The sequence below is a fragment of the Salmo salar genome, chromosome 19 (assembly GCF_965601325.2).
Source record: "Salmo salar chromosome 19, fSalSal1, whole genome shotgun sequence".
NCBI classification, from domain to species: Eukaryota; Metazoa; Chordata; class Actinopteri; order Salmoniformes; family Salmonidae; genus Salmo; species Salmo salar.
Window position 1 is genome coordinate 89,017,002 of NC_138309.1, and position 13,285 is coordinate 89,030,286.

Here is a 13,285-nt window from a genome sequence, read left to right on the forward strand (position 1 = left end):
CAATGCATATAGGTAAATAGTTAACCAATAGCTACACAGACAGACTATTTATCAGTCTTATAGGTAAATAGTTAACCAATAGCTACACAGACAGACTATTTATCAGTCTTATAGGTAAATATTTAACCAATAGCTACACAGACAGACTATTTATCAGTCTTATAGGTAAATAGTTAACCAATAGCTACACAGACAGACTATTTATCAGTCTTATAGGTAAATAGTTAACCAATAGCTACACAGACAGACTATTTATCAGTCTTATAGGTAAATAGTTAACCAATAGCTACACAGACAGACTATTTATCAGTCTTATAGGTAAATAGTTAACCAATAGCTACACAGACAGACTATTTATCAGTCTTATAGGTAAATAGTTAACCAATAGCTACACAGACAGACTATTTATCAGTCTTATAGGTAAATAGTTAACCAATAGCTACACAGACAGACTATTTATCAGTCTTATAGGTAAATAGTTAACCAATAGCTACACAGACAGACTATTTATCAGTCTTATAGGTAAATAGTTAACCAATAGCTACACAGACAGACTATTTATCAGTCTTATAGGTAAATAGTTAACCAATGGCTACACAGACAGACTATTTATCAGTCTTATAGGTAAATAGTTAACCAATGGCTACACAGACAGACTATTTATCAGTCTTATAGGTAAATAGTTAACCAATAGCTACACAGACAGACTATTTATCAGTCTTATAGGTAAATAGTTAACCAATAGCTACACAGACAGACTATTTATCAGTCTTATAGGTAAATAGTTAACCAATAGCTACACAGACAGACTATTTATCAGTCTTATAGGTAAATAGTTAACCAATAGCTACACAGACAGACTATTTATCAGTCTTATAGGTAAATAGTTAACCAATAGCTACACAGACAGACTATTTATCAGTCTTATAGGTAAATAGTTAACCAATAGCTACACAGACAGACTATTTATCAGTCTTATAGGTAAATAGTTAACCAATAGCTACACAGACAGACTATTTATCAGTCTTATAGGTAAATAGTTAACCAATAGCTACACAGACAGACTATTTATCAGTCTTATAGGTAAATAGTTAACCAATAGCTACACAGACAGACTATTTATCAGTCTTATAGGTAAATAGTTAACCAATAGCTACACAGACAGACTATTTATCAGTCTTATAGGTAAATAGTTAACCAATAGCTACACAGACAGACTATTTATCAGTCTTATAGGTAAATAGTTAACCAATAGCTACACAGACAGACTATTTATCAGTCTTATAGGTAAATAGTTAACCAATAGCTACACAGACAGACTATTTATCAGTCTTATAGGTGGGTAGAAAATGTTCAGGGTTCTGTTGGTACTCAGTGCATCCCCAGGAGAATGATTACTTTCAGCTGTGAGGAAAGACTAGAGGTATAGAAGAGTCCCCCAGGAGAATGATTACTTTCAGCTGTGAGGAAAGACTAGAGGTATAGAAGAGTCCCCCAGGAGAATGATTACTTTCAGCTGTGAGGAAAGACTAGAGGTATAGAAGAGTCTCCCAGGAGAATGATTACTTTCAGCTGTGAGGAAAGACTAGAGGTATAGAAGAGTCTCCCCAGGAGAATGATTACTTTCAGCTGTGAGGAAAGACTAGAGGTATAGAAGAGTCTCCCCAGGAGAATGATTACTTTCAGCTGTGAGGAAAGACTAGAGGTATAGAAGAGTCTCCCCAGGAGAATGATTACTTTCAGCTGTGAGGAAAGACTAGAGGTATAGAAGAGTCCCCCAGGAGAATGATTACTTTCAGCTGTGAGGAAAGACTAGAGGTATAGAAGAGTCTCCCAGGAGAATGATTACTTTCAGCTGTGAGGAAAGACTAGAGGTATAGAAGAGTCCCCCAGGAGAATGATTACTTTCAGCTGTGAGGAAAGACTAGAGGTATAGAAGAGTCCCCCAGGAGAATGATTACTTTCAGCTGTGAGGAAAGACTAGAGGTATAGAAGAGTCCCCCAGGAGAATGATTACTTTCAGCTGTGAGGAAAGACTAGAGGTATAGAAGAGTCTCCCAGGAGAATGATTACTTTCAGCTGTGAGGAAAGACTAGAGGTATAGAAGAGTCTCCCAGGAGAATGATTACTTTCAGCTGTGAGGAAAGACTAGAGGTATAGAAGAGTCTCCCCAGGAGAATGATTACTTTCAGCTGTGAGGAAAGACTAGAGGTATAGAAGAGTCCCCCAGGAGAATGATTACTTTCAGCTGTGAGGAAAGACTAGAGGTATAGAAGAGTCCCCCAGGAGAATGATTACTTTCAGCTGTGAGGAAAGACTAGAGGTATAGAAGAGTCCCCCAGGAGAATGATTACTTTCAGCTGTGAGGAAAGACTAGAGGTATAGAAGAGTCTCCCAGGAGAATGATTACTTTCAGCTGTGAGGAAAGACTAGAGGTATAGAAGAGTCTCCCAGGAGAATGATTACTTTCAGCTGTGAGGAAAGACTAGAGGTATAGAAGAGTCTCCCAGGAGAATGATTTCTGAATTTGTTATAGTGTACTGGTACGGAGGGTTATAGTACTGGTACGGAGGGAGGGAGAAGGGGGGGATGGACGGAGGGAGGGAGAGGGGGGGATGGACGGAGGGAGGGAGGGAGAGGGGGGATGGACGGAGGGAGGGAGAGGGGGGGATGCACAGAGGGAGGGAGAGGGGGAGAGGGGGGATGGACGGAGGGAGGGAGAGGGGGGGATGGACGGAGGGAGGGAGAGGGGGGGATGGACGGAGGGAGGGAGAGGGGGGGATGACGGAGGGAGGGAGAGGGGGGGATGGATGGAGGGAGGGAGAGGGGGGATGGACGGAGGGAGGGAGAGGGGGGGATGGACAGAGGGAGGGAGAGGGGGGGATGGACGGAGGGAGGGAGAGGGGGGATGGACGGAGGGAGGGAGAGGGGGGGATGGACAGAGGGAGGGAGAGGGGGGGATGGACAGAGGGAGAGATGGCTGGAGGGAGGGAGAGGTTAAATTGCAGAGAGAGGGGTGGAGGGAGAGAGAGAGAGAGAGGGAGGGTTGGTTGGTTGGATGGAGGGAGACAAGGGAGTGAGGGAGGGAGAGAGATGTAGTGAGAGAAGGGAGTGAGGGAGGGAGAGATGAGGATGGAGTGAGAGGAGGGAGTGAGGGAGGGAGAGGGATGTAGTAAGAGAAGGGAGTGAGGGAGGGAGAGGGATGTAGTGAGAGAAGGGAGTGAGGGAGGTACAGATGAGGAGGGAGTGAGGGAGGGAGAGATGAGGAGGGAGTGACACTAAATGTTGGATTCCAGTGAAGTTCCCCCACACAGATTCTAACCATCCCAACCATCCCAACCATCCCAACCATTCCTCCAACCTTGACTCTAGAGATGTTTCAGCACATTTTGGACAGAAACTATGAGGGGTGGCCAGTCCTCTTCTGGCTGTGCCGGGTGGATATTATAACAGAACATGGACAAGATGTTCAAATGTTCATAAATGACCAGCATGGTCAAATAATAATAATCATAGTAGTTGTCGAGGGTGCAACAAGCACGTCCGGACACTGTGGGATGACTCGTTTGTATAGTGTCAAAAGACACACAGGTGTCTGTAATCATGGCCAAATGAGGCCTAATATCATTGGTTAATTCTCAAATATAAAAATGGCATACAAAGAACAGCATACAAAAAAAAAAAAAAAATGGATAGCATACGATCATAGATTCATTTTAGACTACACAAGCTTACAAACAATTACAATGGCAAAGTCACAATAATCACAAGAATGGCTTCAGATCAAAGTCTATGTTGAGACCGAAGGGAGCGCGGGTCTTTAAGTTAAAGATCCAGGCAGCCTCTCATTTTAACAATACATTATCAAGGTCACCCCCTCTCCTAGGGAGGGTGACATGTTCGATGCCAATATAACGCAGAGACGAAATCGAGTGGTTTGCTTCCAAAAAGTGGGCCGCAACTGGGTAAGTCGAGTTTTACCACCTAATGGTGCTACGATGCTCTGAGATATGTACTTTTAATTCACGCTTTGTTTTACTCACATCATTTTTACCACAAGGACAAGTTATAAGATAAATAACTGCCTTAGTGGAACACGTAATAACACCTTTGATTGGGATCTGTTTCCCTGTTTGGGGATGTTTGAAGGATCTACATTTATAAGTGCCATTGCATTGAGCACAGCCATTACACTTGTAAACATGAATAATGTCTTACTCACTTTGGTGTTGGCGTTTCCATGGACGATCACTGGCAGTGTGTCGTACACGGTGTTTCTGACTCGTACTCTCTCCGTCCCAAACTTCAGAAGAACTTCGTCTTTAGGGAGAGACAGGAGAACAGAAGAACAGGGTTTATTATGCTGGCTACTGGGGCAGGGCCTTACAGTATCTAAACATAATCCCAACCCTTTATTTATCTGGCTGTCACAAGGCTCTGTCTGGATTCTGTCTGGCTCTTTGGCTCTTTGGCAAAATACACAGTCACAGGCAAAAACAGAACTCAGTATCTGTCTATTAAAATGTAGTCTCTCTCTGTGAATAAGGTCGTGAAAATGCTAAACGTTGTTTTTACAGATTGGTACAATTCCAAAATCTATAAATACTTTTCCTGAGTTTAATTTTCATCGGCTGGAGATAAGAAACCGGGAGCAGTTTAAAGAACACAGACTCCAGAAACCTGAGAGTTTAAAAGACAAACAGGAAACGGTTTACAGCAGGGGATAGAGGGGTAAAGTGAGCCAAAGGTTTAGTTGAGCCACCCCATGTTTCTAGGAAACCATACACAAAATGTATAATTTGACCAAATATTTAGGAAAAGGTTCATCATTTCATTTCATGAAGTCTGTGAAGGAGGAAACCACATGGAAAAAAGTGGCAAGCAAGTTAGGCCCAAGAAACAGACTTTCACCAAGCCAAAGGAGTGAATTCGGAAAGTATTCAGACCCCTTGACTTAATACATATTTTTGTTGTTACAGCCTTATTCTAAAATGGATGAAATTGTTTTTTTTCCCCTCATCAATCTACACACAATACCTCATAATGACAAAGCAAAAAAAAACTTTTTTTTAAAACATTTTTGCAAATGTATAAAATATAATAAAAATGCACATTTGGCAGCGATTACAGCCTCGAGTCTTCTTGGGTATGACGCTATAAGCTTGTCACATCTGCTTCTCCAATTATTCTCTGCAGATCCTCTCAAGCTCTGTCAGGTTGGATGGGGAGCGTTGCTGCACAGCTATTTTCAGGTCTCTCAAGAGATTTCGATCAGGTTCAAGTCCGGGCTCTGGCTGGGCCACTCAAGAACATTAAGAGACTTGTCCCGAAGCTACGCCTACATTTTTTGGGGCTGTGTGCTTAGGGTCGTTGTCCTGTTGGAAGGTGAACCTTTGCCCCAGGCTGAGGTCCGTAGCACTTGAAAGCAGGTTTTTTATCAAGGATCTCTCTGTACTTCGATCTGTTCAGCGGCAAGTCCCTGCCGCTGAAAAACATCCCCACAGCATGATTCTGCCACCACCATGCTTCACAGTAGGGATGGTGCCAGGTTCCCTCCAGATATGTGATGCTTGGCATTCAGGACAAAGAGTTCAATGTTGGTTTCATCAGACCAGAGAATATTGTTTCTCATGGTCTGAGAGTGCTTTTAGGTGCCTTTTGGCAAACTCCAAGTGGACTGTCATGTGCCTTTTACTGAGGAGTGTCTTCCGTCTGGCCACTCTACCATAAAGGCCTGACTGGTAGAGTGCTGCAGAGATGGTTGTCCTTCTGGAAGGTTCTCCCATCTCCACAGAGGAACTATGGATCTCTGTCAGAGTGACATTCGGGTTCTTGGTCAGTTTGGCCGGGCGGCCAGCTCTAAGAAAAGTCTTGATGGTTCCAAACTTCTTCCATTTAAGAATGATGGAGGCCACTGTGTTCTTGGGGACCTTCAATGCTGCAGAAATGTTTTAGTACCCTTCCCCAGATCTGTGCCTCGACACAATCCTGTCTCTGAGCTTTACGGACAATTCCTTTGACCTCATGGCTTGGTTTTTGTTCTGAAATGCACTGTCAACTGTGGGACCTTATATAGACAGGTGTGTGCCTTTCCAAATCATGTCCAATGAATTGAATTTACCACAGGTGGACTCCAATCAAGTTGTAGAAACATCTCAAGGATGATCAATGGAAACAGGATGCACCTGAGCTCAATTTCAAGTCTCATAGCAAAGAGTCTGAATACTTATGTAAATAAAGGAGAAAAAAAATTTGTATTGTATTGGTAATACATTTGCTAAAATAAAACAAATAAAACTTTTTTTCACTTTGTCATTATGGGGTATTGTGTGTAAATTAATCCGAAAAAAAATATTTAAACAATTTTAGAATAAGGCTTTAATGTAACAAAATGTGGAAAAAGTCAAGGCAACTGAATACTTGCTGAATGCACTGTATTGTGTAAAAGGTTTTTATCATGCTTTTATTTACCAAAGTCAAATGTTTTGTAAATCAGTCAGGGGTCTCTATAAGCTACAATAGGAGGTTGTAAACCATGACAGGTCATCCTTTTAGCTGTGTGGGCTAATATGCTGTAGTCACAATGGCCATGGGGTAAATTGAGCCAATGGCCATGGGGTAAATTGAGCCAATGGCCATGGGGTAAGTTGAGCCAATGGCCATGGGGTAAGTTGAGCCAATGGCCATGGGGTAAGTTGAGCCAATGGCCATGGGGTAAGTTGAGCCAATGGCCATGGGGTAAGTTGAGCCAATGGCCATGGGGTAAGTTGAGCCAATGGCCATGGGGTAAGTTGAGCCAATGGCCATGGGGTAAGTTGAGCCAATGGCCATGGGGTAAATTGAGCCAATGGCCATGGGGTAAATTGAGCCAATGGCCAACATACAAATGATGATCACATTCGGTCAGTTTTATGCATCATATGATGTGTATGTTGCATTGTGTCACGTATATGAACTCAAGATGGAGCATTTTTATTGGTACAGAGCAGACATCATCGTAAGTTGAGCCAATGGCCTTGGGGCAGACATCATCATCATCATCATGCCCCGCGTATACAAACGTAAAACAAGCTGGGATCTAGCCCCCCCCCCCCCCCCCTTGAGATTCCAGAGAGCAGCCAAGGAAGTGAGAGAAGAAGTCCATTTGAGCAGCAGCAAGGAATGAAGAAATAAGATCGAATGACTCTGAAGAGGTGGACGAACTAAAATTAAACAAACAAGGAACTTTGTGAAGAGAGGCTGCGACAGACTAGCAGAGGAATTCACAATGTCTTATCTGATGACATGGAGTCTGAGCTTGATAAACATATAAAAAAAATCTCGCAGACCAGTTTTCATGAGCTTACTAACGTCAAATGCAGAGAACTTGCCTACGAATTGGCACATCAAAATATCATCCCTGTCCCAGACAACTGGTCAAGAAATGGAAGGTTAAGTGATATTGAAACAGAGAGATCTACATCAGGTATGTAGGCATACATTTAAGATATACAATATACCACACCCCCATTACATGAATTAAACTTTATCCTACCAGCACAAGACACCATCACCCACGTACCCAAATGACGGCTCAACTTACCCTGTCCCCATTCTAAACGTACCCCATACCCGGGGTATGTTGTGCCAAGAAACAAAACTGTTATGTTTAAATTAATTCTGATTATTTCCAGGGATAGACAACATCATGAAATATATGTAGATATCATTGTTTGAAAGAACACCATTTTTCCCTTGACGGAGTGATGCTGAACGTAAAGAGACGGCAAAACATACCCCATTTTGCCCTAGTAAGGGCTTGCTGTTGTAACTCACCAATTGCTCCATTTAAATTCTGGAAAATCTGAGACTTGTGGTCCAAGCTCATGTTCAAACTCTCCTGAAAAACATAAAGAACATTAAAAAAAATGAGGAGTGAAATCGTCTGGTTATTTTAATCGGTTTGTCTTCTGGGGTATGATGTGTTTTCAGGCATTTTACGAGGACATGTGGTGGGATAACAATCCTGGTTACAGTTCCAGTTATCATGACCATGATGTAAACGGTACTTACAGCACTTACCCTCTGTAAAGGCTCCAGGTATGTCTATGTCTATACTGAACACATTCCTTAATAATATCAGTCCGAGATATCGTATTCCCATTTCATGCTTCAAAAAAACCAACTTTATAAGAGGTTTTAAAAATAGGTTCTATGTGACTCAACATTCCATAGTTGTCAGAATATTTATATTTACTTTCAATGCATGATTAATATATAATTCACCAATACATTTCTTGGCAATCCCTAAAACATATTGCTATCAGGTTGTAAATCATTGCTGCCTCAACACATTCGTGATGAACTGTTTCAGTTACAATTACTCAATATTTTGATGAAAATAGACGACTGTAACTAAGGCAGGAAATGTCAATACAGTCAGACTAGCAGGAGGAGGAGGGGGGGGGTGATCACAAGTCAGTCTTAACCTGGCTAATAGATTAGTGCACACATGTCAAACACAAGGCCCACGGACCCGAAATAGGACACAAGCGAGTTTAAATGAGTCAACAGTTGATTCATCTACTTTATGAAATTACAGCCTGATGCGCTAGTGTCCGTGAATTCAACATCAGCTGCGCTGTTTCAGTGTGTCCCGTTTACAGCGCGCAGCAGAAAGGGTCGCTCCTCTTTTCAGTTCGCTGCAGCCGGCGACTGGAACGAGCTGCAACAAAACACTCAAACTGGACAGTTTTATCTCCATCTCTTCATTCAAATTCTCAATCATGGACACTCTTACTGACAGTGTTGGCTGCTTCACGTGATGTATTGTTCACAACACGCCTACCACTATGAGGATGCAAATATTTTTTTGTGAAACAATTAAGAAATAAGACCAAAAAAAACAGAAAACTTGAGCATGCATAACTATTCACCCCCCAAAGTCAATACTTTGTAGAGCCACCTGTTGCAGCAATTACAGCTGCAAGTCTCTTGGGGTATGTCTCTATAAGCTTGGCACATCTAGCCACTGGGACTTTTGCCCATTCTTCAAGGCAAAACTGCTCCGGCTCCTTCAAATTGGATGGGTTTCGCTGATGTACAGCAATCTTTAAGTCATACCACAGATTCTCAATTGGATTGAGGTCTGGGTTTCGACTAGGTCATTCCAAGACATTTAAATGTTTCCCCTTAACCTGTTATGGATAGGGGGCAGTATTTTCACGGCCGGATAAAAAACGTACCCGATTTAATCTGATTATTACTCCTGCCCAGAAACTAGAATATGCATATAAGTATTAGCTTTGGATAGAAAACACTCCAAAGTTTCTAAAACTGTTTGAATGGTGTCTGTGAGTATAACAGAACTCATATGGCAGGCCAAAACCTGAGAAGATTCCAAACAGGAAGTGCCCTCTCTGACCATTTCTTGGCCTTCTACACTCTCTTTTGAAAACTGAGGATCTCTGCTGTAACGTGACACTTCCTACGGCTCCCATAGGCTCTCAGAAGGCAGCAGAATGGGGAATGATGCCTTTGCAGCCCATGGCTGAAAAACAGTAGCGCATTTGGATAGTGGTCGATCTGAGAACAATGAGACTGGGGGCGCGTGCACGAGAAGACTCCATGTTTTTATTTTCAGTCTTTGAACGAAAACAACGACTCCCGGTCGGAATATTATCGCTTTTTTACGAGAAAAATCGCATAAAAATTGATTTTAAACAGCGTTTGACATGCTTCGAAGTACGGTAATGGAATATTTTGAAATTTTTTGTCACGAAACGCGTCGGGCGCATCACCCTTCGTCACCCTTCAGATAGTGTCTTGAACGCACAACAAAACGCCGCTATTTGGATATAACTATGGATTATTTGGAACCAAACCAACATTTGTTATTGAAGTAGAAGTCCTGGGAGTGCATTCTGACGAAGAACAGCAAAGGTAATCCAATTTTTCTTATAGTAAATCTGAGTTTGGTGAGGGCAAAACTTGGTGGGTGTCAAAATAGCTAGCCCGTGATGGCGAGCTATCTACTCAGAATATTGCAAAATGTGCTTTCACCGAAAAGCTATTTTAAAATCGGACATAGCGATTGCATAAAGGAGTTCTGTATCTATAATTCTTAAAATAATTGTTATGTTTTTTGTGAACGTTTATCGTGAGTAATTTAGTAAATTCACTGGAAGTTTTGGTGGGTATGCTAGTTCTGAACGTCACACGCTAATGTAAAAAGCTGTTTTTTGATATAAATATGAACTTGATTGAACAAAACATGCATGTATTGTATAACATAATGTCCTAGGAGTGTCATCTGATGAAGATCATCAAAGGTTAGTGCTGCATTTAGCTGTGGTTTTGTTTTTTGTGACATTATATGCTAGCTTGAAAAATGGGTGTCTGATTATTTCTGGCTGGGTACTCTGCTGACATAATCTAATGTTATGCTTTCGCTGTAAAGCCTTTTTGAAATCGGACAGTGTGGTTAGATAAAGGAGAGTCTTGTCTTTAAAATGGTGTAAAATAGTCATATGTTTGAAAAATGGAAGTTTTTGGATTTTCGAGGACTTTGTATTTCGCGCCACGCCCATCACTGGATATTGGAGCAGGTGTTCCGCTAGCGGAATGTCTAGATGTAAGAGGTTAAACCACTCGAGTGTTGCTTTAGCAGTATGCTTAGGGTCATTGTCCTGCTGGAAGGTGAACCTCCGTCCCAGTCTGAAATCTCCAGAAGACTGAAACAGGTTTCCGTCAATAATTTCCCTGTATTTAGCATCATCCATCATTCCTTCAATTCTGACCAGTTTCCCAGTCCCTGCCGATGAAAAACATCCCCACAGCATGAAGCTGCCTCCACCATACTTCACTGTGGGGATGCTATTCTCGGGGTGATGAGAGGTGTTGGGTTTGCACCAGACATAGCATTTTCCTTGATGGCCAAAAAGCTAAATCTTAGTCTCATCTGACCAAAGTACCTTCTTCCATATGTTTGGGGAGTCTCCCACATGCCTTTTGGCAAACACCAAGTGTTTCTTTAAGCAACAGCTTTTTTCTGGCCACTCTTCTGTAAAGCCCAGCTCTGTGGAGTGTACGGCTTAAAGTGGTCCTATGGACAGATACTCCAATCTCCGCTGTGGAGCTTTGCAGCTCCTTCAGGGTTATCTTACGTCTCTCTGTTGCCTCTCTGATTAATGCCCTTCTTGCCTGGTCCGTGAGTTTTGGTGGGCGGCCCTCTCTTGGCAGGTTTGTTGTGGTGCCATATTCTTTCCATTTTTTAATAACTGATTTAATGGTGCTCCGTGGGATGTTCAACGTTTCTGATATTTTTTAGAACCCAACCCTGATCTGTACTTCTCCACAACTTTGTCCCTGACCTGTTTGGAGAGCAACTTGGTCTTCATGGTGCTGCTTGCTTGGTGGTGCCCCTTGCTTAGTGGTGTTGCAGACTCTGGGGCCTTTCAGAACAGGTGTATATATACTGAGATCATGTGACAGATCATGCAGCACTTAGATTCACACAGGTGGACTTCACTTAAATAATTATGTGACTTCTGAAGGTAATTGGTTGCACCAGATCTTATTTAGGGGCTTCACAGCAAAGGGGGTGAATACATATGCATGCAGCACTTTTCACTTTTTTATTTTTTTTATATTTTTTTCATTTCACTTCACCAATTTGGACTATTTTGTGTATGTCCATTACATGAAATCCAAATAAATCAAAAAAATTCTGCACTGTATCTTCCTCTATATTTTTTACTACAAAACATAGAAGTGTGCCATTGTATGTAGTCATTGCGTGCTGTGAATATGAGACTAAATACTTCATATTTTACTACTTTGATAGACATAAGTCCCAATACATTTGGTCCCTAAAACGGGGGGGACTATATACAAGAAGTGCTGTCATTTCTAAATGGTTCACCTGTTACCATTTCAAATGCAAAGTGCTGGAGTATAGAGCCAAAACAACCAAAACTGTGTCCCAATACTTTGAGCACCTGCTGGAGATGATGAATATGAAGTTGAACATTTTTGAAAATTTCCCTTTAAAGTATTTTCATTTATTTTTGCATTTTAGATTGTGAAGCATATAAGAAAAAGTTGAAGTCGGGAGTTTACATACACCTAGGTTGGAGTCATTAAAACTCATTTTTCAACCACTCCACAAATTTCTTGTTAACAAACTATAGTTTTGGCAAGTCGGTGAGGACATCTACTTTGTGCATGACACAGGTAATTTTTCCAACAATGGTTTACAGACAGATTATTTCACTTATAATTCACTGTATCACAATTCCAGTGGGTCAGAAGTTAACATACACTAAGTTGACTGTGCCTTTAAACAGCTTGGAAAAATCCAGAAAATTATGTCATGGCTTTAGAAGCTTCTGATATGCTAACTGACAATATTTGAGTCAAATGGAGGTATACCTGTGGATGTATTTCAAGGCCTACCTTCAAACTCAGTGCCTCTTTGCTTGACATCATGGGGAAATCAAAAGAAATCAGCCAAAACCTCAGAAAAAGAATTGTAGACCTCCACAAATCTGGTTCATCCTTGGGAGCAATTTTCAAATGCCTGAAGGTACCACATTCATCTGTCCAAACAATAGTACACAAGTATAAACACCATGGGACCACGCAGCCGTCATACCGCTCAGGAAGGAGACGAGTTCTGTCTCCTAGAGATGAATGTACTTGGGTGCGAATAGTGCAAATCAATCCCAGAACAACTGCAAAGGACCTTGTGAAAATGATGGAGCAAACCCTATATTGCCATAACCTGAAAGGCCGCTCAGCAAGGAAGAAGCCACTACTCCAAAACCGCCATAAAAAAATGCCAGATTACGGTTTGCAACTGCACAAAGATCGTACTTTTTGGAGAAATGTCCTCTGGTCTGATGAAACAAAAATAGAACTCTTTGGCTATAATGACCATTGTTGTGTTTGAAGGAAAAAGGGGGATGCTTGCAAGCCGAAGAACACCATCCCAACCGTGAAGCACGGGGGTGGCAGCATCATTTTGTGGGGGTGCTTTAATGCAGGAGGGACTGGTGCACTTCACAAAATAGATGGCATAATGAGGGAAGAAAATTATGTGGATATATTGAAGCAACATCTCAAGACATCAGTCAGGAAGTTAAAGCTTGGTCGCAAATGGGTCTTCCAAATGGATAATGACCCCAAGCGTACTTCCAAAGTTGTGGCAAAATGGCTTAAGGACAACAAAGTCAAGGTATTGGAGTGGCCATCACAAAGCCCTGACCTCAATCCTATAGAAAATGTGTGGGCAGAACTGAAAAAA

The 13,285-nt window shown here is 41.7% G+C and overlaps 1 protein-coding gene across 2 annotated transcripts in view; it reads right to left on the bottom strand.

Moving 5' to 3' along the window:
• The window catches only part of LOC106579751 (procollagen-lysine,2-oxoglutarate 5-dioxygenase 2), a 129,685-nt gene that overhangs the window by 58,261 nt on the left and 58,139 nt on the right, over window positions 1-13,285 (bottom strand). For both annotated transcript variants that reach the window (XM_082966025.1, XM_045702853.2), the window contains exons 6-7: window positions 7,816-7,879; window positions 4,223-4,320 (exon numbers count right to left, since the gene is read on the bottom strand). In XM_082966025.1, the coding sequence (XP_082822151.1) occupies window positions 4,223-4,320; window positions 7,816-7,879 (162 nt within the window). The remainder of the gene's footprint in view (window positions 1-4,222; window positions 4,321-7,815; window positions 7,880-13,285) is intronic.